General features: G+C 43.2%; 2 protein-coding genes across 7 annotated transcripts in view; one reads left to right on the forward strand and one right to left on the reverse strand.

Moving 5' to 3' along the window:
- The window catches only part of cenpp (centromere protein P), a 76,943-nt gene that overhangs the window by 50,320 nt on the left and 4,345 nt on the right, over positions 1-22,278 (forward strand). The window lies entirely within an intron of this gene.
- Positions 4,038-21,238, reverse strand: ecm2 (extracellular matrix protein 2, female organ and adipocyte specific). 5 transcript variants are annotated; one of them, XM_068722323.1, is made up of 12 exons: positions 20,998-21,238; positions 17,429-17,557; positions 16,682-16,843; positions 13,273-13,461; positions 11,273-12,040; positions 10,504-10,619; positions 10,006-10,141; positions 9,636-9,793; positions 8,429-8,568; positions 8,021-8,133; positions 6,927-7,140; positions 4,038-5,669 (listed from the first exon to the last, which is right to left on the reverse strand). In XM_068722323.1, exons 2-12 carry the CDS (start codon positions 17,553-17,555, stop codon positions 5,501-5,503), a joined length of 2,292 nt encoding a protein of 763 aa, XP_068578424.1. In that variant the 5' UTR covers positions 17,556-17,557; positions 20,998-21,238; the 3' UTR covers positions 4,038-5,500. The 5 variants fall into 5 exon arrangements, with proteins under 5 accessions (XP_068578424.1, XP_068578422.1, XP_068578423.1 ...); XM_068722321.1 differs by having other exon boundaries at positions 11,273-12,076; XM_068722322.1 differs by lacking the exon at positions 20,998-21,238 and adding an exon at positions 20,601-20,952 and having other exon boundaries at positions 11,273-12,076.

A 22,278-nucleotide genomic window follows, 5' to 3' on the forward strand; every position in this document is an offset into this window, starting at 1 on the left:
GGCTCCATGACCTAAAAGTCCACCGTTATCTCCATGATCCAAAAGTTCACCGTAGCTCCCATGATCTTAAAGTCCACCGTTATCTCCATGATCTAAAAGTTCACCGTTAGCTCCATGACCTAAAAGTCCACCGTTATCTCCATGACCTAAAAGTCCACCGTTAGCTCCATGATCTAAAAGTTCACCGTTAGCTCCATGATCTTAAAGTCCACCGTTAGCTCCATGATCTAAAAGTCCACCGTTATCTCCATGATCTAAAAGTTCACCGTTAGCTCCCATGATCTTAAAGTCCACCGTTATCTCCATGATCTAAAAGTTCACCGTTAGCTCCATGACCTAAAAGTCCACCGTTAGCTCCATGACCTAAAAGTCCACCGTTATCTCCATGATCTAAAAGTTCACCGTTAGCTCCATGATCTTAAAGTCCACCGTTAGCTTCATGATCTAAAAGTCCACCGTTAGCTCCATGATCTAAAAGTCCACCGTTAACTCTCATGATCTAAAAGTCAACCGTTAACTCTCATGATCTAAAAGTCCACCGTTAACTCCATGATCTCCTGTTAAAACCTCAGGCTCAGTTTACAGTTCCTCATTATCTTAGCTTTGTAGCTCTGCTGAAACAATACTGTTATGAGCCAGTTTCTCAGTTGAAAGCAACAATTTTCTAATTAGATCCTGATGTAAACTTGCTTTGTGTGCACTGTGAAAATACACGGGCTTTGTTCTACAGTGTAAGGAGCAATAAGCCAACAGTTTATCCGATTATGTTATGTTGCCTGAATACTGTCGTCCAAAAAGTCAAAGGAGCAACCTTTAAAAATGCTGAGCGCTTAGTTTTGAGCAGTATGTTTGTCGTGCCGTCATCTTCACTTCTGAAGGAGCTTCCATGAAAACCCTCATACTTCTCAGCTGACTGGTCTGCCACAGAATGATTTAGTTGGGTAGCTTCAATAGTCCAGAGGGTGGAAATTGGTTTTGTGGTATAGTGAAGAAATGTATGGCGTAATTGTTGGAATTACAGCATTCAAACTGCAAATTAAAAGCTGGAGATTATTTCCTGATGGAGGATGGTGTGCGTTCCTCACGAGAGGCGCTCAGGACGTCTCTTCTCTCAACCCATCAGACGGCTCTGGAGCTGCCGGAGCTCGTTGTGTTCTTATGTTGAGAAGAAATTCCTCCATCTGAGCCTCCAAATGCCGGAGAGTCACCGGGGCAAACTCGCAGGGCGACGGTGCCAAGGAGTTGCCTCAGCGCTGTTGTTGCTTTAGTGCCACAGGAACAACTTGTTGCCAGGAAACATTTTATTAGAGCCGTGACGAGGTCACAACTCGCCGTGTTACCTGCTGCTCGGAGTGTTTCCCAGCCAGGCTCCACAACAGACCAGTGTTCACCATCCTTTACCTTCACCTTCAGTCCACATGACGATGGTTATGAATATTGGGCATAAGCTCCAGAGAACCCACAATGTGGGCTTACAATATTGGTAGAATAATAACAGCCAAACAACATAATAATAGCCAAACCTGTGTCCATTCCCATTTAAACTTCTTGGTGTAGTTTAACTAGTCCTTGATGTTTCCATCAATAAGTATTTTCTTGCAGAGTAAAGTGCTTAATTTTGCATTTTGGGAACTGGCAATCTGAACTAATTTGCTCTGCAAATGCACGTTAAACAAGCAAACGATAGCTTTAGAACTGACGCTGTTGAGAAGTGATTTTAACAAACTCACATTTATTAAAAAAGCGGACAGAATCTGAAAGGACACAGTGGAAGCTAACATGATGATGAAAAAAGTTTTGATAGGATTATATAATTTGGTATTAAATATAGAGTAAATACAGATAGTGTTACATTTGTACACAACGGATGAAAATGAATCAGTGGTTCCCCAATTATTATTTTTACCCTTTTTTTGTTTTACCTAAAAATAAATTGGTTTAGATCTGTGGTCCCCAACCTTTTTGATTTGTGACCCGTTAAAATGAAGCAGTGCCCACTTGTGAAGTACTGTCAGTGGGTGTATATATCTATATATAAATATATAGATATAATATATATATATAAATATATAGATATAGGTAATGACCATGTCAACTAAAAAGTTTCTTTAACTTTAACATTTTAAGAGGGCTGAAAAGGCAGGATTGTGAAGTTATTAACATGAAGAAATAAATAAAGATAAATGCAAAAATCTTTTTTCTGCTTTCATTTCATTTATATCATCTTGTGACCAAAACTACAAGTTATATAAGTTATAATACAAGATTCAGGCTGAAAGAATTCATCGTATTGTTGCTGAATGAAGGTCCAACCTCGTACTGGTTATTTGTACCTGTTGATGAAATATCTTCTGAGTACATAAAGCCTGATTATGAGTCGCCATAGCACAACCTGAAGAGCACTGAGGAGGTTTTGTGGCTAATGACTATTAGATTGTTCCTTCATGACGTTGCTTTGTGAGGCTGATGAACACAGCAGCTGTTCACGTTGGCAGGCGAGAAGAATTTTCTCTTTTCAACAGGAAAACGTTTGATCTTTGAGCTTCGACTCAAAGTTTTCCATCTGAAGTACGATGAGATGACGACTGCCGGCATCTAGAAAGTGACCAGACAGTGCTGATTGTTGTTTTTTATTGCTTTTTCTACTATTAGATTTATGATTGTCTGCACATAATAGTCTAATGTGTCCTCTTTTCTTTTACCAAAGAGGGAGCTGAGGTTTCTGTCCTCCTCATATTTTAGCTTTTCTTTTCCAATCGTCCGTTCCATCTGTCTGCTACTGAAGTAAATGATCCTAAACCTCAGGCTTTCAGAGGAAAATATTATGATAAAGTTGGCTTTCAGCTCTGATAATAACAGCTCTCCCTGAATGTGTATAGCATGAGGGTAGAGGACATTTTATCACGACTCGTTCTTTAATAGTCGCCGTGTCTCCGCCTCGTCCCCGAGCCCTGAGGTGTTAATTCGATAACATGAAAGTAGAGGATCGTTCTCCTCAACGTACTGGATGTGCCGACACTGAAGGGGCTCTGGAAATTCTGACTTGGAATATAATCCGACTCTTCGTTTGGACATGGGACTCCTCACAGGTTAAGTATTTGCATTCAGCGTCAACATCCGTCTAATCCTTAAAAAACATAGCTCAAAGTGTTCTCCAGTGTTCCAGATGGAAACATGAGGCGCATGAAGCCTCGTTCCAGACCTCTGAATCACCCTTCACATTGTTTTCATCACTTAGAATAAGTCTGGTTCCAGATCATTCGGTTGTATGGAATCTACTGTAGAGACGATTCATAAACCGTTCTAAACGACAATGGTCCCACAATGAACAGTTTGTCACGTTATAATAGTAGGTGCAGCAGTGATTGAATCAACATTGTTCTATGAACTATAATAAACATTATGACTGCTATGATAGGAGGCCTGATATACTTCAGAATGGACCCTTTAGTACTGTACTGTATATCAACAAGAAGAACCGTGTGTGTGTGTGTGTGTGTGTGTGTGTGTGTGTGTGTGTGTGTGTGTGTGTGTGTGTGTGTGTGTGTGTGTGTGTGTGTGTGTACTGCCCTGCATATAGTGCATGGAGCAAATTTTCACAAAGTCACAATCCATCTGATAAATCGTCCGAAAATTAGTTTGAGTTCCCTTCAGGGGTCATTCCTTTGTTCCCCGAACCCGTTATCGTCCCCAAATAGTCACATACAGACGCTTGCTTAAGACCCTTTGGCATCACAGAATAACGGACCCTGGAATCATGGGACCTTCATTATGTTTCTCCACCAGAGAACACTGGCTGGTTTATTTTTAAACTGTAAAATGTCCGGCTCATATTCATACTTAAGAACATTAACATCAGCCGATACATCGTTTTTTTATTACCAATATCAACATTCAACCTCTAAAAGCCAGTTATTGGTTAAAGGCTTTAATTTGTCTTCCTTATTGACATGACTGCCAGCGCTCTTATTATCATAATTATCTTTTTCATAGAACTTAGTGAACGTAGGTGGGATTTCATCAATCAGGCAGTAATGTGAACATTGTGAAGTTTATTTGAATTCTCCGTCGTAACATCACGTTAACCTGTAGTATATGATTGTTGACACGTTAAATACACATTTTGTCATATAATTTATGCATGTTGGCCAGCCAAAAGCAAAGTGAGGGGCAGATGTATTACAGTTGTTCACTGTAGCTGAAATATCAATTGGGCACACTGTACCTCTAGTCAATGCAGTACAATCTGAAAGTACTACAAGAGCATTTAATCCACACTCGTACATAAAGGATTTACTCTCCCAGCCTGCAGAAGCCTTCTGTTATTCACCGTCGGCGCTGATGTTGAGTTATTAATGCATTATACTCCAGTTACACAGGTGGATAGATGAAGCACAAACAAAGACGTATAGTACGATTAAGAAAAAGTTCTGTGTTGAGGAACACTGAGGACATCATGGAAAGAAAACTTTTAAATTTCGAATTTTCTGTTGGAAAAAATATCTCTGGAACATAACTTTAGCCATCTCCATAACCGTCTATAGAAAACACAGCAACTGCATTTAATAGTCTCCTATTCAATAATGAAACAAGGTGAAATAGAAGTTAACTAGATGAAACTACAGCTGTCTATATGTCCTGTGGGAGAAATCTGAACTGGAGATCATAACTTCCTTTTACCATACCTAAAAAAAACTCTGGTTAATCTGGTTAAACTGCACCAGAGGAAGTGACTGAGGTACACATAGAGAAAGTAAAAGATGGAGGAAACTTCGTTCCATCCTCTGTATCTTTATGTGTCAGAGGGATGATCTTCATCCTTTAATGCTCCTCCTCATCATGTCCTCATGTCACACATGTGATCACACTCCTCCGTTCCATGTCAGAGTTTTTATGAAAGGAGGCATTGGAAGAAACGGAGCTGAGAAATGGAACATGAAGGTGGCGAGGTTGTTAAAAATAATGTTGTTGGGCTTGTGGTCTCATTTCATCGAATTCCTTCCATTTCTTTTATGAGCCTTTTTTTTTTTTTTTTTTTTTTTTTTTTTACTGTGTAAGGGGGCGGAGTTCTTTCCATTTTAGAGGGTTTAACATTTTACTAAAGGAGACAGATGTGTTTGATTTAGAGGTCTGAATGTGTTCGGTCATCTTCATAACAGGTGAAGGTGGGCCAGGAAACATACCAGACCTGAAGCTGTGTAGTCGGGCCAAAGAAGAAGAACATCGTAGAGTTTAGTCCAAGGATTTGAACAGGACAGGAACGACACATTCCAATAAGGCAAATTACATCAGCTGTGTTTCAACAGGACAATTTCTTCTTCCCATGTTCAACCTGTAAATCATGTGAGAGCCAATTTCTTCTTATTTTGGGCGTCTTTTCAATAACATACAGCATCAGAGGAAGCGAGGGAAGGGAATGTTTTGACTGCTCTTTGCACATCAAAACCCAAATCTTTGTGTTTCTGGAAGATTAAACAAGTGTCTTTTTAGTTTTGTGCGGTCACTTGGTTTTCTGTGGTTTTAGGACCACACTGGAGGAGGAGCGTACGCAGGAGAAGGCTGTCGGTGAGATCTTCTGGGGGTCCATGTAGTTGTTTTCCAGCCTCAGGGCCACCATGGTAGAGTCTCCGCTGTGGTTTGGGTCACAGATGCTTTCGTCTGGGATGCTCCTGTAAGACGGTATCGGGATGCAGTTAGATGCAGCTCTAGCAGATATATAACAAAAAGTTTAACCAATGTCCAATTTTCACTGTCAATAAATTTGACGATTATTTTCTCAATCAGTCATTAGATCTATAAAATGTATATTTTAAATGGCATCACAGTTTCCTAAAGCCCACTGTGATGTCTTCAGATTGAATGTAATGCTCCGACCAAAATCCAAAAGTCTGTGTTCTTTTGTCACATAAAGCAGCCGATCTTAGCAATTGAAACGACTAAAATTTGGCTTTTTTTTTTTTTTTGCTTGAAAAAGGTCCAGCGTGATGTATTGATTATCATAATTGTAGTTAATTGTTTCAGTTCTGTTCAAGACTGCAGCGGTTACAAATTTATTGTAAAATCTGAATTTTCATTTTATCATAACAATGTTTCATATTCTCTCTGGTGTCTCAGAGCTTCTCTGGGTTTTTAATCACACTGATTGTGGAGTTCCTCAAGGAAGCATCCTGGGCACTCTTCTATTTATTTATACACGCTTCCTCTGGTCAACATCAGCATCATCACGTCAAACAGATCTGGTAGGGATTTCATACTTCAATGTAAATTTTGTCCTTTTTGAAAATCTTTTTCGTTCTCATTTTAGGAGTATTGCCAAAATGAGACCACTGAAATGCTGAAATCGTGGTTTGGTTAAAGGTCACTATAGATTATAGCGGTTATCTTTTTTACCACGTTACCTAAATTACAGTCAATTGAGAATGCTGCATCCAGTCTTGGCAGTGAAAATGGATATTAAATAGTTTTAAGGGTGTTTAATTCAGTTACTTTTCTATGAAACCGCACTGCAGCCTGGACTAAGTGTGTGTCGTCCTTGGACCTGAGAGTGAGTAACAAGGTGGTTCAGGGTGACGCTCAGGTGGAAACATGCTTCAACTTGTTTTGTTTCTTGTCGTCAAGACAACGCTCCGTTCAGTGAACATCGTCTGGTGGGCTGAAGTGACTCAGTTGTCTGGACCGGCTCTGGTCTTCAAAGGACTGGATTGAGTTTAGACTTTGTTCTTTGAGCTCTGTCTTTACTCACCTGTTTTTTTTCCTGTTTTCTGTTGGCAGCTTCTGCTACTTACATTTAAGACAAAGTTCTTTTTTTGAAGGTTTTATGTTTTGTAGTTTGAGAAAGAAACAATCTCTATTTCCCTAATAAAGACGCACCAATAACTAACAGAACCCTCAACCCTGACAGATGTTTGGCGACTCTGGCTTCATACCTGATGCTGTTGTCGTTGAGCCTGAGGAAGTGTAAGTTGGTCATCTCGTTGATGCCAGACGGGACAGCGATCAGCTGGTTGTGATCCAGACACAGCTCCACCATGGACTGGTACGAGCCGAAGAACGACTCGGGCTCGATGGCCTCCCCGTCCAGTTTGTTGTACGAGAGGTAGAGGTACTCGATACCAGGCTCCATGTGGGCGAAGACGTAACCTGTGGAGGTATTGGAAGGAGACAATGTAGCGAAGACCATGAATCTGTTTTTGGACAGTCCACTAACGATTAGTTTGATCATTATTACGGCTATAAAATATCATAATTAAATTCTAATGCTCTGTTTGGTAGGTGAATGAAGTAAGAGCTTGTGGGACAGACAACGATGGTGCAGGGAATATTGTTACAATTTCATGAATATGAGATGCAAAGGCCGACAGAGAATCCAGGTCCTCCTGGAGCTGGATCAAGCCAGTCAGAACCTCAGAATGGTGCTCTTGTGTTCTCCTATAGTCTTGTTTGATACTTCATTATCCTGCCTGTCATATTTTCCCATTTCTGCCAAACAATGAGAAATCTTCTCATCATCTTCATCAATCTTCTGACTACAACTCCCAAGTGACCTTCTCTCCAGTTAGCTAACTAGTTGGAGATGCTAATTGCCCAACTAGGATTCTCTATTGCTCTTGTCCTGCTCCGTACAGATGCAATAGTAAAACAATGGTTACTCATGTGTTTGATGTAGATAAACTTCTTCAGCTCAACCTGTCACAAACTGTCCTGTTCACATCCTAAGCAGTTTACAAATGTAGTTCCAGGATCCCTCTTTCTCAAGGGACGTGGAAAACAGTGGAAACAAAAGCAGAACCAGAGGATATGAATACTCAATGAACATTTTCTTTCAATGAGTCCCTGCATTTGAAAAGGGTTATACGTATGTATGTGTCTATCAGCTATTACTTGATGTACAGACTGGCTAGAGTCTATAACACCCTCATAATCATTTTAGAGCTCTTTACATGCTGGAGATGTTTTGTTTCTTTCAACCAGTCCTCCCATCTGTGAGGAGTCATGTTTGTCAGCCAGGTGTCACACCTACCAGGTATCCTCTCTATGTTGTTTCCCACCAGCACCAGGTGGACCAGAGATTTGGGCAGGTATGACGGAACCAGGTACAGGTCATTATGTGAAAGGTCGATGGACTCCAGATTTCTGCAGAGGAGGAGGAGGAGGAGGAGGAGGAAGATGAGGGGAGGAAGGAAATAAGAACTTAAGTGATTGACAGTCTTTGATGGCAGCTGATCGGAGAAATACGGAACAGAAATGAGAAATAATCCACTGAGGTTCTGTCAAAATAGTGCCAAAACAAAACGGTAATGGTAACAATATGGTAGAGCAATATAGAATATCTGTGTTGGTGACAGCCAAAATGAGGATTAAATAGCTAGTAAATCCCTGGGACCCTGGAGGGTGGAGGGTGATAGTAACGGGTCTCTTTCTGTCAGACCTGTGGTTGAACCAGGCCAGCGGGGCGATCCTGGTCTCGTCCAGCCTGTTGTGTCTCAGAGAAACCACGTTCAGACTGTGGGTCCGATTGAAAGCTGTCTCTGAGATCTCCTCAATCAGGTTGTTCTCCAAGTACAGCTCCTAAACCACAGGAAAAAAAAGAAACCAAACGGTTGACATCAACGGTATCAGAAAGGAAAATGCTTTGATTGGTGGAAAGTTACTTGAGTTTAGTGTCAGATCCCATGATGATACATGTTTTCTGGTTTTTAATGAGCTATGAGTTTGTCATTAAACTGTTGTGTTAACTGAGTGCTTTTGGTTCAGAGGTCTTGGCAGACAAGTCTGTGGTTTGTTGGCACTGTTTTGGGTTAAATGCATAATCCACCCTAAAAATAAATTCACGTTTGTTCTACCTAAATTCTGAAAGGAGCAGTTTGTAAGATTTAGTGACATCTAGTGGTGAGGTTGCAGATTGCAGCCAACTGAATAGCCCTTCGCTCACCTCTCCCTTTCCAAACATGTTGGAGAACCTTTAATCTTTTTAAAAAATCACATTTGGTTATACAAAGGTGAACGTTTCTGATAAATCAGCTAAAATAATTAGCAAAGAACAAATGTTAAAGGTAGATCACGGTCTTCAGGACTGTTAGGGCTTTTGGATTTGCAGAGAGAGAGTGTGGAGAAGCTCTCTAGGTTCACAACATGAGGTCGGTTTTAAGGTGGCTTTAAAGCAGCAGCAGGCCGCTGGTGTTTGCAGTGTTTGTGGTTAACCAGAGGCCATAATTACAAGTCGGTTGGTTGACTGGTTTCCCACAGGTAGAAGCAGAGTTTACTCAGTGGAGGAGTTTTAAACATCAGAGCGAGGAAAGAAAATACTGATGCATCAGCAAATCTACATTCCTCACTGTCTAACTGCAGCCAGCTGCTCAGAAGCCTTAAAGATTTACTTTATTACATTTATTGAGCTTTACTCAAAGTATTGTACCTGTTTCTGCCAACTGTAGAAACATATTGAGCCATGATGACTAGACTACTACGTCTCGGTCAGTTTTCTATTAGCAGCATTCGTTTTTGAACCCAGTAGATTTCTATAAAACCAGAGCACTTTGTCCTGGTCTGGCTATGTGAGGTATCCCAGTGTTGGGAATGAAAATGTGAGAGCTTGGAGAGATACAGTAGTTATATAATCAGATATTACTTCATACCAGCAGTGAAATGGGAAGGCCTTGTGGTATGGTGCGGAAGTGGTTCCTGCCCAGTCGGAGGTAGGAGAGCTGGATGAGGGGAGCGAAGGCCAGAGGATCTAAATTCCCCTCACTCAGCAGATTCCCCTCCAACTCGAGAATCACCAGGCTGCTCAGATCTGAAAGATAATTTAAAAACAAACAGATAAACGAATGCAAAAGATGATTATTGTTCATCGAAGAAGAACATCATTCTCCGACATGTTACGTCACAGACAGCCGTCGTCTCATTGGTTGTGTGTTGAAAGATCTCCGACAAAGTTGTGTGCATTCTGTGACATAGCTGAGGTCTGAGGTATGGAGGTGCATTATGGGATGCTGTGGCCGTCACCTTGGAAGCTGTTTTTGTGGATTCTTCTCAGTCGGTTCTCGTTGATCTTCAGCTCCTGCAGGGTCGGGGGAAGGTCAGCGGGCACGGCTTCTAGAAGGTTCCCGTCCAAGTACAGACGGCTCAGCATCTTCAGACCCTGACACACACACACACACACACACACACACACACACACACACGTACTGGTGATACTGGGAAGCTGACTGCACCTCTTCATACCTATTCATCACACCTTCATTTTTACCAGTCTAAGTTTATCATGAAATTTGTTTAAAAACACAAACATATTTGTTATTCCTTTCTGGTCTTGATGGTCTATTCGACACTTAAGGTCTTTGAGAATATTCTCCCATATTTATTTTCCCTCTGGTTGATTGCAATACTTTACCTTCACGCTTTGGTCGCCTCGAGGGAATAACTAGAATTGTTTTACAGGCAGGTGATTGGGGGAAAAAGTTTGGTTTTATTCTGAAGGGCTACAGTGGTTTAGCGTCTTACTTTGAAGGCTTTGGCATCGATGCTGTTAGAGGTGAGTTTGTTTTTCTTAAGGTTGATCCATTCCAGGTTTGGGATGCCGTTGAAGGCTTCTGCTGGGATGCTGCTGATGTTGTTGCCTGCAGTCAGGAGAGTTTCAGTCAGTTCACATGGAGAGCAGGAGAATTGTCAGTCTACAAGGTAAAAGGTAAAAGATGCAGATTCATAAGTGGATCGTGTCAAATCAGTTTCTGGAGTCAAAATCCCCAACATATCCTTCAAATTATTCATTCAATGAATCAAAGTTTGAGTGTGGTTACTCATATTCATTCTGTATTTATCTTATTGTCAACAAATCCCAGGGCTTCCACCTAAATGCTGATAATTTGAATCGTCGCTTCTGTAATGTTTGCTAAAAACTACGGCGATCATCAGTTTTAGGAAATAACTGACCCTTTTATAAAAAAAGAAAGTTTACATCTTCAGTAGGGACCAATGGGTTTGGGGCTTCCCACTGACAGAATAGGGACGTATTGATGTACAGACAAACACATCGATGCCAGACTTCATAGTTCTGAATTAGTTTTTTTTGAAGCAAGTAGCTAATGAAAAACAAGCTGTGCAAAAGGCTGCAACTCATCAGAATTACACAAAAAAATATTTTTTGTAGTTTTAACCTCACCGTAGTGACACATTGAAGCTGACCCTCCCAGTAGTGACGTAGTGTGTGTGTTAAAGTGTTGCAGTGTGTGCAGCTCTACTTTGTCCTCGTCCTGTTGCCGGGCAGACTTACCCTCCAGACTCAGAGACTTGAGCTCAGGTATGGACAGAGGAGGGAAGTATGTGAGTTTGGCGTTGTCGCATGTCAGAGTGACATCAGAGATGTCGCAGCCAGGAGGAAGGCCTCCTCTGTTCTCTACCACCACCACCTCCTCCTCCTCCTCCTCCTCTTCTGCCTCCTCCTCTGCTGCTTCCATCTCCTTCAGCTCAGCCTCAGTCGCAGCAGGAGGTCGTGGTATCGGAGCAGGGAGGAGGTCTGGTTCCTCAGGTTCTTCAGGCTCTTTTGGGGGCATCTCAAACACGTCTCCTCTCAGCCACACCTCCTCTACCTTTTCCTTCTCCTCCTCTTCCTCCTCCACTAGAGCCAGTAGTTCCTCCCTCAGCAGCTCCTCCTGTCTCCACCTTTCCTCCTCTAGCTTCCTTTCCTTCTCCCTTGCTTCTCTCTCTGCTGCCTCCTTCCGCCTCTTGTCTTCCTCGTCCTGTCTCCTCCTCTCCTCCTCCTCCCTCCTCTTCTCCTCCGCCGCCATATGCCTCCTCCACTCCTCCTCCTCTTTCTCCACCTGCAGCCTCAGCGCCTTCTCCTCCTCCCTCCTCTTCCCCTCCACTATCTTTCTTTGTTTCTCCGCCTGCTCCTTCCTCTGCTTCCTTCTCTTCTTCCTGGCCTCGTCCTTCTTCCTCAGGCGTTCCTCCTCCTCGCGGTGCTCCTCTTCCTCCCGCCAGAGGATACGCTGGATCTCCTCCTGGGTCAGCGGGGTCACGGGCTCGCCGGGGTCGTTGGGAACTGGGGAGTCACCAGAAAGGTCAAGGCTGTCAGGGTCTTGGGTGGGTGTAGGGTGGGCCGGGGCAGCCAATCAGAGCGCAGGAGGTGGTCAAGAGGAAAGTTGACAAGGATAGAAAGAAGGAAGGAAGGAAGAAAGGGATAGAAATAGGAGAAGAAGAAGAAGAAGAAGGGGAGGAAAAAGTAAAGAAAACTAAAAGAGAAGATACAGGATGGAGATGGACAGACAGACAGACAGACGGCTGTGTGTTAGTGTTGCAGACAGACAGGTACAAGACCAGCTTGTTGTAGCTACAGAGCAGACGGCTGCTGTAGACCAGTCTGGACCAGATCCCAGTGAACTGCTCTGGTTGGACCACAGTCAGGTAAAGTTGGTCTTTTTGTGTTCGCCAATGTTGCCGCCATCTGATGCTGAATTTATATTCAATTATTTGTTGTTTTGCAAGTCCTGTTAGGCATTCGAATGATATTTGCGTGTAAATAATTTAGACCAACCTTAGCTCACCTGTCTAACACTTAAAGCTGTTTTATAGTCATAAAAGTGAAAGATGTCCCCCGAGTATAAAACAGCTTTCAGGGTTTTTTTTCCTTCACAGCTAACTCCACACAGAGCAGACGTAGTTTAAACAGTGTACTTCTACCGATACGTACATGTTTCTCTGGTTAATGCAGTCATGTTAATGCTGTATCCATCTACACACAGTGATACGTCACAGACGCAATGCTGCTGCTCCACCTCCACACATGCACACAGTGACGGTGCAGTGCACGACTGTTAGTTACTGTCAATTCAAGCACTGCAGTTTCAGATAGAGTCTTCATTTTAAACCAGATTGAATTGACAGTAAGGTGAAACTGATCCTGGACAAAACATGTGATATCTCCCAATATGCAGACATGTTAACACTTTCACAACATGTGTGTTGAACTGACCCAAAATGTGCTAAACACATTTTTTTAAAGCCATGATGGGAACAGGAAGCAACATGCTGAGGCCTCAGAGATGGAAACCGTTTGATTTCATTTATTACAGGAGACGTGTGAGAAGTAATGTAACGTCCATCATGAAGAGTTTCTTGTACTTTTTGATCAAATTAACCTGTTGGAAAGCGAACGGTGGAACTAACTGTGACACCTGAAAGCCTTCATACACTGATCCTGATTGTCAGAACCGTTGCTCATCTCTGTTGCCTCTTGATGTTGCACCATGGCGTTGCCACATGTTGTGTTTCTACCTGACTCCATGCAGACGGGGCAGCACTCCCCAGCGGGGGTGAAGGGGAAATGGCAGTGCATTGTGGGACAGGTGATCTCGTCACAAACCATCCGCCCTCCGGTACACAGACAAGTCACACAGGGCTTCGGAGACCAGACGGCCTGGTCGAACATGGTCAGACCCTGGAACACACACTGGCCCTGCTTACCTGAAACAACAGACACGTCACAGACACGTCAAAGACACGTCAAAGACACGTCACGGACACGTCACGGACACGTCAAAGACGCGTCACGGACGCGTCACGGACACGTCACGGACACGTCACGGACACGTCAAAGACACGTCACGGACGCGTCACGGACGCGTCACGGACGCGCCACGGACGCGTCACGGACGCGTCACGGACGCATCACGGACGCGTCACGGACGCGTCACGGTCACGTCACAGACACGTCACGGTCACGTCACGGACGCATCACAGACGCGTCACAGACGCGTCACAGACACGTCACGTCACGGACACGTCACGGACACGTCACAGTCACGTCACGGACACGTCACAGTCACGTCACGGACACGTCACAGTCACGTCAAAGACACGTCACGGACACGTCACAGTCACGTCACGGACACGTCACAGTCACGTCAAAGACACGTCACAGACACGTCAAAGACACGTCACGGACACGTCACAGTCACGTCACAGTCACGTCACAGTCACGTCAAAGACACGTCACGGACACGTCACAGACACGTCAACATAGTTCAGAGTCTTTATGAACTGGACTCACAGTGAGCTGAATATGAAGGTAGTAAAAGCCATTTGGTTATTGTTAAAATATGACTATAAACCTTCTATTTCATCGTCAGGACTACTACAAGCTGCCATTTTTGTTTGGTTTAAGAAAACATATTTTTTTATTCTTTTATCGGCTGCGAAGCTTCGACTGCAGCAGGAGAAGTTAACTCGATGCTTGATGTGTTTGTCAAAGAACAAAGTTGATTTAAAACCACCTGTGCAGCTGCAAAACACCTCATCTCATCATGTTTTTGTGGGCTTTGTTGACGGAAGAGGAAGAGGAAGAGGATGCTCCTAACAGCTGTCAATGAGCACGACCGCAGCCGGCGTAATTGAATCAGTGAACAAATGGGTGGGAAATGTGGGCAGTGATTCAGCGGTCTAGAACAACTCAAATCCAAACCTGTGGGGGGGGGGTCACACGCTGACCCTCGTCATCCTCCTCAGCAGCAGTAATTGCTGTGTGCGTCTAGTCAAATCTAAAGCCTGTACTTTACCATCAGAACCAGACAAAGCCGTGGTTTGTAGCGCTTCCACTCCTCCCTCTGCATTAACTCCACCGTTCAACATCAGGACGAAGCTGTGACTGGCAGTGAGTCAGTAGAAAACACCGTAAACCACTATGATGCGGCAGGAAGAAGCTGTCTGCGTCTGTTGTGCGTCTGTGCTGTCTGTCATCTATCCGTTCTAATGGTATGCTCTTTGTTCGGTCCATAGAAGCACAGGTAGTTAAGAGGCTCAGGTCATTTCTCTTAAACACTGTGTCTCCTCTCTCTAGCGCAGTGACACTGTCACCCTGTCATCTGTGCTGGAGCACTCCTACTTTAGAGCTTTTCTTTTCTGCCTAAAATATGATCCTGCTGTCGTTGAATATCTTTATTTGTCTGGTGAATTGCAGGGTTTTGTTTGAATGATACAGCTACCGTCAGACTGCTGGAGCACCATTGTTCTCTGGTGTTCGCTGCATATTGTCACGTGTTTTACTAGCAGGGAAACGGACAAAAAAATGAATTGGCAACAGTTTAAATAATCAGTTAATCATTTTTTTCCAAGCAAAAACACCAATAATGTATAGATTGCAGCTCCTCCAGTGAATTTCTGTGTTTTATAAAACCATTATAAACTGAATATCTTTGCGTTTTGGACTATTGAACAGACTAAACAAGACGTTTGAAGATGCCACTCATCTTGAGTAACCTAAAAGTACTAAAGGTTGAAAAAGTAATGATGTAAATATGTATAATTCAAGTGAATGATGACTAAGATGAGAAGCATCATTCTCAGCGCCTCACAATGTTCAGATATTCGTCTGGATGATGGAAACACGTTTGACACTTGTGTGTAACTTGTTCTGCAGCTGACTGAGTTTATGATCATCCACCACTCAAAATTCTAGTAGGTTAACTTAGAGATATGCTTATTGAGTGAAACTACTATTTACGACTTTCACACTTAGGTATCCTGTAACGTTGACACAGAAGATGTGTTATCATGTCGGTCTGTGCAGGATAACCACCGCTTCACTCAGCTTTGAAGTCAGAAATCCGTAACTTTGTGTCTGTGAACTGCCGTCTGATCCGGTCGGTTGTTGTTGTTGCATCACAGTCAGATCTGCTTGTCTGAACACATGAGGCATGTTTCTCAGATCCCAAACGACAGCGAAAAACACAACCAAAGAAATCAGCCTGCAGCTCCCGACAACAGACGGCCACCAGCACCAGCTCCCCTTCTAATTACATAATGCTGACTTTATTGTTTTAGACTGAAGGGCTTTTACGTGGCTTTGAGGTGCGTCTTTAAAGCCTCCGTCCTCATCTCTGTGTGCGACTTGTTTTCTGTCGAGCTCTTTTCCCACAGATGGTTTTCTCTTCTGTAATAAAAGTTCGCTTCATTGTGAGAACGGGACCGAGCCTCAGAGCTGAGCTGTGCTCACATCCTGTTTGATTATAATGTGCTGTTTTACTTCAGCTAAGGGTTTTTATTTGTTGTATTCAAATGATATAGATTATTAAGATTATATGGTGTCAGATGGTCTTCATGTTCAGGCTGGTTTTGTGGATTTGGAGCCTGAGGATTTTTTTTCTCAATTAAAACTTCTCTTATAGGATTATTTTTGGATTGATTTCTAGTTGCACTAATACAAACGTTTATTTTCTTTTATACTGGGTTTAATGTTAATATCCACATATTAGTTCCATTGTTTTATTTCAAATTTCCGACAGGAAGTTGGATAAGTCACCTTGTTTGATGAATTGTAGAATTAATATTTGGGTTATTTTGGGTTTGTCAGATGAAACAAAAGATTTGAAGATGTCCCCTTGGACTGGGAAATTGTGTTTGTGGTCTCACTGGTCTTCCTAACCTGGGTTAAGGCGTGGTTACTGGTTTCACTGACCCGGGTTAAGGCTGTTTGTTTGTGGTCTCACTGGTCTTCCTAACCTGGGTTAAGGCGTGGTTACTGGTCTCACTGACCCGGGTTAAGGCTGTTTGTTTGTGGTCTCAATGGTCTTCCTAACCTGGGTTAAGGCATAGTTACTGGTCTCACTGACCCGGGTTAAGACTGGTTGTTTGTGGTCTCACTGGTCTTCCTAACCTGGGTTAAGGCGTGGTTACTGGTCTCACTGACCTGAGATAACGTTGTAGCTGGAGTGCTGTTCTTGTAGGTTCTTGTAGGACTTCATGACCAGAGTCTTTCCTTGGTTCTCTCTGGGCTCCACCGCCATGCTGGGACCAGGAACCAGTCTGATCTTTAGAGGTCTGGAGCGCCCCGCTCTGGTCCGCCCAGGACCTGCAACACATCCTCATATTAATTTAGGCAGACTGACAGAAGAGATCATTCTGTTTTAGCCAAACGAAAAGACAACTTGCTGTCTACCAGCCAGATGTTGATCTTACTGAATTCTTCCCTTGGGACTGACTTAAAGTGCATTAAGTGTATCCTCCAGAATGGCTGAATCAGTTATGAAAATAATCCTTCAGCACAAACAGATTCCAGAGGGTCCCATAAAACCAGCAGGGGGCCAGAGATGCTCCCCTGTGGGATTCCACATGTTACATGTTGATCTGCTGTTGGTTCTGGTGTCATTCTAAGTTTTTACATCAGAGAACAAGACTGCAATTTGAATTGTGATGGCCAGAAAAACACTAGAAGATGTTAGGACAGAGCTCAAACATGGTGACCCCACGATAAGCTCAGGACTTATGAGAGTAACTGTGCCCAGTAATCTACCACAGTTTAATGAACACGATGCAACAGACAGTAAATCAGACAGTTCTTGCATTTTCTCCTCTTTCCAGTTGTTGTCTTTGAGATTAAACTGATAACGATCTTCTCATCTGTAAAGTCCTCTTGTTAGCCATAGTTCAGTCTCACCTGGTCCGTCCTTCTTCCTCTTCCCCCGGTGGATTTCACCGTCCTGGTTGTGAGGTCTGTTCCTGGCCTGAGCGATGGTCACAACCACCAGCAGCCACAAACTGGCCGCCACCAGCCACCACCTCATCCCTGCAGAGCAGCACAGACTAGGTTCAGGAACCTTTACCTCCATTGAGGTCTTCACTATCGATGGGTATTGATAGAAACTTATCTATAGATAATAAGACCAAAGCAAGGTTTTTTTTCATAACCTTACATTGACAAATACAATCGTAAATTAATTTAAAGAAAGAGCTAAAGTTCTCAAATTCAAATTAAAAAAAGCGCAAATTTTAAATAATGCTCTAAAGACATTTTGGTCTAACCCAAACACGAAACGGGTTCCTCAGCAGGTTAATGAGATGTACCAAAGACAAAATGAAAATATAAAACTGTTCATTCTCCCAACGGCCATGGTTGTAAATCATGACTTCAGACACACTGGGGTAGCCAATGGCCTTGGGGTTTAAGGCGCTGACAATTACCAGTCCAAACGGGGATTTCTATTTCCAATTGTTCGTCTATATCTCTCTCTCTCTTCACTCTCAATCAAAACATACAATCCTGAGGAGAAACAATGTTTTTTTTACTCGTTTGAAACATAATTTAAATCCGGAATCATTGCAGAAACCAGCAGCTAAAACAACTGGAACCAAACAGATGCATCATGTAGATAATTGAGACAGAGGTGTTTACCTGCAGCAGCTTCCTGGACAAAAAGAGCTGCCAGCGCTGTAGCTGGCCCTCATATAGCTCTCTGCTGGGGTCCTAATGGTCGGTTCCCTGTGTGTGTGTGTGTGTGTGTGTGTGTGTGTGTGTGTGTGTGTGTGTGTGTGTGTGTGTGTGTGTGTGTGTGTGTGTGTGTGTGTGTGTGTAATGACTAGTCTACACACAGCAGTCCTGTCATTATTAAAGCAGAGGCCTGACACTAACACACACCTTCACACACCTGATAGTTGCAGCAGATTGGACCACTTCTCTATATCGGCCTCAATAACAATAATAAAATGTAGCTCTGCCCCAGTGCATGTTGGGAGCTGTTGCGTTAACTCGTAGGAGCTTCTGATTTGTTGGGATGGTGCCCAAGAGACAGATGTTTTTCTCAGGAGTTGGTGGAGACTCCCGAGCTAAAAGAAGAGCCACCATTTATACTCAGGTTCTTTAGACCCAAACACACCTAACAGATGTTTGTTAGCAGAACTGAGCTTATTGAGGGTCACTCTCAGACCACATTTCTACCGGATCCTTGATTCAGTGTCGGGTCCTGATTCTCAGCAAACTGTAATATACGTTTATGCAAAGATAGTTGCACTTGCAAAGACGTCGATATTCAACGTGTATCGGGCAAATTGAGATTTCGGACACTTCTGAATCCTCGTGTTTGTGCATCATCACTGACAGGTGTTGCATAAATGTACACTGAAGAGTTCGAACACACAAACAAATGGGATGCTGAGGGTAGAAATAGTGATGCATGGTAAGAAGGGAGATTTATGCATGAGTATCTAGAGTTTAAACCCGTCGTGAGGTTAAACAATGATTCATTTGTTTGCATCCAAAAACAACAGCCCCCATGAAGTTTTTCCAGAGCAGCATTTTACACATCATGATAAGACTCCGCCCACTCTTTCTCTCTCTCTCTATCTCTCTCTCTCTCTCTCTCTCAACCGTTCACATCAATCATTGACTTTTTCTTTGAGATGAAAACAAAACTTCAGTTTGCAGCTCCACAGACTCTGAGCCCCTCCCACCTCAACTCCAGTGGGCCAATAGGAGACCAGAGTTCAGCGCTGAGAGAGAGAGAGAGAGAGAGAGAGAGAGAGAGAGAGAGAGAGAGAGAGAGAGAGAGAGAGAGAGAGAGAGAGAGAGAGAGAGAGAGAGAGAGAGAGAGAGAGAGAGAGAGAGAGAGAGAGATGTACTGTATGTAGACGGAGGAAAAGAAAACAGGAGGGAGGGGAGAGAAACGGAAAGTATTCAGCAGTTCAGTTTCTGGATGAGCAGGAACAGACGGAGAGACTTCCAGCAGGAACAGCAGAGGATAAAAATAACCTGGAGGCAGTTAGTGTGAAGTTTAATGAAAGCCAGGCAGCGTTAGAGCTGCTCCCCTCAGTACTCCTCTTATTAACCGGGCTTTAGGGAATTGTTAACATTACTTCTCCACACCACAGACTTCCCTTAGACGTGTGTATCTTCATAAATTACATTTTCTTCACACTAGAGAAATGACTCCACGCAGATTTGTCCCATTTTTTTCATGCAGTGGCAGCAAAGTGTTGGTCACTCTTGTGTTGGTTGTTGTCACGACCGACTGAACTGCTGCCAAACCCTGAAAGTACCTGGAACTTTCATTTAGTATCACCTCTGAACAAACGTAGTGTTCCAAAACTACCATACTAATGTACTATTTAGTATGCCAGAAGAAGATTCAGTATGTCCCAATATGGAATACATCAAATGCAGCAGGATGTCCTACTGCATCCGGTCACATAGGCCGTATGCAAGCCAGCTATTCTGACCCACAATCCTTTGTGCAGAAGATATGTGAACAAGAGGGTCACAGTTCAAGGTGCCATGTTATGATGACGTATGTCATAATTAGCTTCATACCGCATGTAACAGCTCAGACAGCTGGAGCTCGTCCCCAAATGAAGCGGAGAGCAGTGGAAACAAACTAGATGCACTTTACCGACAAACTGTCCTCACGTCTTCTCAATCGGTCGAGCGGCATGAAGTGTGTGTTCTGCCCAACGACAGCCGCTTAGTTACAAAAAGGTTCGGCTTGTTGTGTCCGTTTGTGTCTCACATTTGGTAGTCGGTCTCAGGTCTCGCAACAACTTTGAGCCGAACCTGGTCCACAGCCGGTCTGGGTGTGGACCAGGTCCAGGTGCAGAAGTCTTCTCCACTCTGAACCTGATTCAACAGTCTCATATTTCATATTTTAAGGATACGAACTGATCGAAAGAAAATGCAACTGACTCTGTAAAGTGTAGCTCTGCTAAATGTGCCCCTTGTGGAAGTTGTATTGTATTTTTTTAAATAAATAAATCCAGAATCTAGTCTATTTGTTTTGATAGGAAACCGAGGCAAAATACAGTGAAAAGCAGGTTATTTTAGAGACAATAAAAGGTCAAACCTGATTACAAATCTTCCACCACATTTAGTTCTGGCACTCCCCAAATGTCCTCTGAGCTCAGTGAACTTGATCGCTGAGCTGAGGGGAAAGTTGAGGAGCGTTGCATGAAAACCAGGAAGAGCACCGACATGTTCATATAAGAGTAAAAGAATCTGGTTCCTTTAGATCCGTTCTGGTCCAGGTCTGGTGGACGAGTCATTATCAGTTCTGTTCTGATGTCACAGATACAAACAATTTAGTTTTTCTTCTTTTCCGTTGGACCTGTGATGAAGATCATCTACAGCAACTGAAACAACTGTTTACAAACCATCGCAAGGAAGACAGACAGACAAGCAGACAGACAGACAGAGGGGGAGGAGTTGAGGAGACAGACAAACGGACATTAACTCTACTTTACCAGAAGTTTGAAGGCGGCTGCAAGACTTGAGGCCAAATTCTTCCACCCTCTTTTCTCCTCCTCTGGTTCTGCAGGAGCTCCAAGAGAGGTGTGTGTGTGAGTGTGTGATGATACTGTGTGTGTGTGTGTGTGTGTGTGTGTGTGTGTGTGTGTGTGTGTTTTGTGTCTGTGTCTCAGATCGTAGAGAAGTTGTGTGGAGCAGAGCAGGCTAATAGAGCTTTGAGGGGAAAGTCAGGATTTGTTTTTCAGCTGGGACAAAGAGAGAGAGAGAGACACACAGAGAGAGAGAGAAAGAGAGAGAGAGAGAAAGAGAGAGAGACAGAGAAAGAGAGAGACACACAGAGAAAGAGAGAGATACACACAGAGAGAGAGAGAGAGAGAGAGAGAGAGAGAGAGCGTAACAGACAGACAGACAGACAGACAGACAGACAGACAGAGTGAGACAGGTCTGACATCTGTCTTTCTGTTTGAGGGAGGACACTGCCAACCCGCTGCAGAATATCAGAGAATGACAGTGAAGCGGACCAACAGGAGTTAAACATCCACATGTTGAACAGTGAAAAACAGGAGGAGGTTTGTTAAATATGAAACCTGGAGGCTGCTTCACTGCTGTGGATATAACAGTAAAAGTCTGTGAGCGAGGTGAAGAAGAGGTGAAGTAGCTCAGAGGTCAGAGGTCACACTAGACCAAACATCCCACTTCAATGTCGACCAGAAAGACTTCATGTGAGGAAAAGTCCTAAAGGCTCCAGAAGCCTCCTGAAGTAAACGACAGTAACAATCAGATTGATTATAAAAAATACATTTTAAGCCACATTGTGTTCCACACACCACCAAAGAAACAGATCTCAGTGTAACGGATCAATCCACGCCGTGTTGGGTCCTTGGACTTGGAGGAGTTGGACCTGGAAAGTCCTTAAATGTTCATGTTCAGGAGGTGCAGGAGTCCTAGTTCTAAAGCTCAACAAACACACTGAGCGTCAGGAGACTTCAGGGATCACACCAGACATTATTTTCATTCTCTGTTATTCTGCTGATTATTTTAGGTTCATTCATTCATAATTGAACCTAACTTCCCAAAGTGAAGTCTTTAAATGTCCTGTTTTTGTTTCCAACCAACAGTCCAAAACCCCAAATATTCAGTTCATTCATTTATGACAAAGAAAGGAAGCAGATCCTCACATTGAGAAGATGTAAATCGTTCACGAGTTGCTTTATTGACTTTTTCTCCTTGACCAGAGTTGAGAGGATGTATAGATTATAAAGCTCTCTGAGACAACG

Source organism: Cebidichthys violaceus, unplaced genomic scaffold, assembly GCF_023349555.1.
Source record: "Cebidichthys violaceus isolate CVI_PGR_0920_01 unplaced genomic scaffold, fCebVio1.0.p SCAF_29, whole genome shotgun sequence".
Lineage (NCBI taxonomy): Eukaryota > Metazoa > Chordata > Actinopteri > Perciformes > Stichaeidae > Cebidichthys > Cebidichthys violaceus.